Here is a 3,855-nt window from a genome sequence, read left to right as displayed (position 1 = left end):
GTCGGGGTTGGCAAGGGCGTTTGGGTGGTCAAACAGGAGAAACGGTGTGAACATGCTATTTTTGGGCCAAATCGATGTGCAATAGCCCACGATTCTGGGGTTGGCTCGAGGCCCCGACATGTTTTGGGCCGAAAATCTATCGGGGGCTCCAAGGTAGACCGAGTAGCGGGGGAGTGTAGGCCGACGGGGTCGGCGAGACCGTTTGGGTGGTCAAACGGGCGAAAACGACGTGAAGGGGTCATTTTCGAGCCAAATCAGTGTTATATAGCTCACGATTTCTGGGGTGGGCTCGTGCGTGTTTTAGGCCAAAAATTAATTGGGGTCTCCTAGATAGGCTGAGGAGCGAGAGAGTGTGAGTCGTCGGGGCCGTTTGGGTGGTCAAATGAGCGAAACGACGTGAATGAGCTGTTTTCGAGCCAAATCGATGTGCTATAGACCACGATTCGAGAGTTGGACTGGGGCTCTGACATGTTTTGGGTCGAAAATTGATCGGGTGGGCTCACTACATGCATAAAATATTGAAAACTTTGCAACTTACATAGATATTATGTATTAAAATATCATGTTGATCCCTACAAGCAGAAGAGATAAAAATGAAAGTTTGGCTATAGTTTAGTCACCTGTAAGCATAGTACATCAGAATTTTCTCTATTAGCAAGCTGTTGTATGCAAAGTTTCTTTAATGTTAATATTTGAGATCAATCTACATTTACAATTAATTTTAATCTTCATTTGAAACAAGTTTTTCCATATTGAAACATATATCTTAAATTCGAGCTTTGATGATGAAATTTTTTTCTATGGAAAGCGCTTGCACTTAAATGAGCTAAATACTAGATGGTTAAATTAATAAAGCTAATAGAAAAAACAAAGGATTATAATAAAAAATATTGAATTAAGGCAGTATATTATGACTAACCTAGCTTTTGATGTTATTATCTTGACATATCGTGCCTTAGTTGAAAAGGGGAGAGCTAGTAAGTAAAATAAATAGCTCTTTATTTGACAATAACAATCTCTAAATGCTTCACAACATTGTTAGGGATACAGTGATGGTTAGATGGGCATATTATTTGTCTTAGCATTATATTGATGCTTCTTTTTTCCTTGTATTTTTATTAAAACTTTTGTCACTCTTATAATATTTTAAATTTATTTTTTTACACTTGTTTTCCAAGTCAAAATTAATCAAAAACAATCTTTTCATTCACACAAAATAAAAACAAAATATTCGCGAATCTATTCTCTCAAGACCCACTCGTGAGATCACCATGTATGTTATGCAAGTCGCTAGGCCCTAGGAGACTTGCAAGTCGCTGAACCCACGATGCTTTGTCTCTTTAGTTTCTTTCCAAATCAAGTGATCCCTTTGAAAAGCTCTTTTGGCTCCGGACTCACAAAAATCACTTAGTATTTTGTTTGTGTCTTTGCTAAAATTTGAACGTGACAACTTAATTCTCAACTTATTTCATTAACCACTAAGCCGCATCCTTAAGTTCGGTCTTACCTTACATTTCTGATAGAAATTGTTCCCAATGTACAACTTAAATCCATGATCATCTAGTTAAATCTTTTATATTCCATTCATTTTTGTTAGTTTGTCCGATTTTGACTAAATACGAAGATGATGATAATTTTTTTTTTTTTGAATCTTGTGTGTTTTAAACTAAAATTATATATAGATTATTATCATATCCAAATATTTTTTAATTTTATGATGTTAAATATATCACGTATAAAGTTGAAATGTCAAAAATCACAAGGTTTGTCTCATGAAAATTAGGCTGAAAGGGGTTGACAACTTGTTATTTTGGTGTATGGATACAGAAATTTCTTATTAAATGAATAAATCCTCTGCATGGTAAAGGGACAGACTTTTTGCATGCATGCATGCAGTCTTTTAGGTTTCTATATTTATGTTATTAATAATAGGGCCTAGGTGGTACATGTGACAAGGTTTTAAAACATTATTCTATCACTATAAGTCTATAATACTAAGGAGTAAAAGTGAACTAGCACTTCAAAAACAGTTTCTTGATCATTTTTGTAGAGCAACCGTCACCTCCGTCGCTGCGGCTGCCGCCACCACCTCCACAACCGACACCGGCTGAGATCGGAATCGTGACGGATGATTTCTCGAGTAATTCGGATTCGGATTCGGAGATGAAGAAGCAAAAGCTTAATGAGGAGGAGGAAGAAGAAGAGGATGATGATGATGATGATTCGAGCGACTCCGAAAATTTGGATCCTTTACCAATGACCCGTGATATGGAAGATCCAGAGGATGAATTTGTCATTGACGAAGATTGCTGGAAGAAGTATTTCCCAACAGCTACGAGAGAGTCAGGTATCTAATGCTTTTCTCTATGTTTATTCTTCATCAAATAATAATATTTGTGTTTAATTATGCTCGTCAATAGGGTATTGTTGCTGCTGATTGTTCAGCCGAGGGTCTTTACGGAACACACTCCTCACACCACAACCACACCGAAATACGTAAATTTTAAAACTTTTCCCAAATAGGTTCTAATTTCTCAGTAAAATCTATATCGCATTAGTTTGCTAACTCGATATATAATTTTTTTCATTAAGCTGATGGCAGGCTTTCTTTATCAATGGCATTTGAAACTATGTTAGATAAAGGATCTCGAGAAAGGGTATTATGAAAAGATAGTGAAGGAACACATTAATGGATATCCTAACTTAATATAAAAGAAAAGAGTTTATAATATGCTTACTCTTGTTTTCTAGCTTTAACTTCTTTTTGTTTCTTTCCAAGGCATCATATGGATGCCAAAAACAACAACATCCATTAAACCTCAACTTTGCTCCTTCAATTGTTTTGCGATTTCAACTTTACAATCTTTAGGCCCTAAACTGAAGTGGTGTAATTCTGTAGGAAGTGGCTTTTTACTATAGCAAATTAATAGAAGAAAAGGGGGAATTCGCCAAAAGTTTGAGAAAAAATTGGAGCGTGCCATTCATCGATATTTTTGGATTTATATCTCTAATTGTTGTTGTTAGTACTGTTTGTTGCTATTATACTGATTGTGCAGCTGAGAGTCTCTACTGAACAAACTCTTTATACACCACCCCACCTACTTGTGGGATTGTTTGTTGTTGTTGTTGAAAGTAACTATCAACATAGTTATCTAAGAAGACACTTAATTTTCTAATGACATTTCACATTTCAATATTCGGTCTCACCTCTCCATTAGGCAAAATGTATTCTTATTCAATTGGCCAACTCTATTATTTGTTATGTCTTATCTGGATTTGAAATGAAACTTGGCTGCTGGCAAGCTTCTTTATTAATGGCATTTGCAACTATGATAGATAAAGGAACTCAAATTGTTTTCCCAGAGCTTTATATTTATATACAGATATTCATGGCTTTTCTTTCTCTTTTTTATTGTATAATTTCTGTCATATAGTTTTAACTTTTCTTGTAGTTGATAGTGTTCTGATATGCACGATTATGTCAGAATTGCGGGAAAGATTGAATCTGCTTGGTGAATATGCTATACCGACAAGCAAATACTTTCTTGGATACTTGCCTGAGACAACTTCTGCATTTTTTTTTTCAAAGCTTACTTCTCACAAGATGTTTGTCTCTAATTGGTTTACTTTTAGGACGACGAAGCTCCCTTGTGTTCATTTTAGGACACTAAATATGAGGTCAATGAGATTCTCAAAGTTAATGGAGATGAGTGCGGCATTTACTTAATCTTCTATATTACCTTTACTGTTACAAATGGTGAGAAGGAATATTTTCAAGCTAAGGTGGTGCGACGTGTAGGTGGATCTTTGCGTTTCTCAATCGTTAGGCCAAGGGTAATGAAATCTACTATGCAT

General features: G+C 35.7%; 1 protein-coding gene across 1 annotated transcript; it reads left to right on the top strand.

Moving 5' to 3' along the window:
* Positions 1-2,148: 2,148 nt before the first annotated feature.
* LOC124892139 (homeobox and leucine zipper protein Homez-like) lies at positions 2,149-3,832 on the top strand (the record flags this gene model as incomplete). Its single annotated transcript, XM_047403551.1, is given in 2 exon segments — positions 2,149-2,347; positions 3,634-3,832. Coding segments are annotated over 2 exon segments (237 nt in total), but the record flags the coding sequence as incomplete, so codon positions are not given.
* Positions 3,833-3,855: the final 23 nt, after the last annotated feature.

The sequence above is a fragment of the Capsicum annuum genome, unplaced genomic scaffold (assembly GCF_002878395.1).
Source record: "Capsicum annuum cultivar UCD-10X-F1 unplaced genomic scaffold, UCD10Xv1.1 ctg4419, whole genome shotgun sequence".
NCBI lineage: Eukaryota > Viridiplantae > Streptophyta > Magnoliopsida > Solanales > Solanaceae > Capsicum > Capsicum annuum.
Note: the sequence above shows the minus strand (reverse complement) of the source record. Positions and strands in the feature narration are given on the sequence as shown.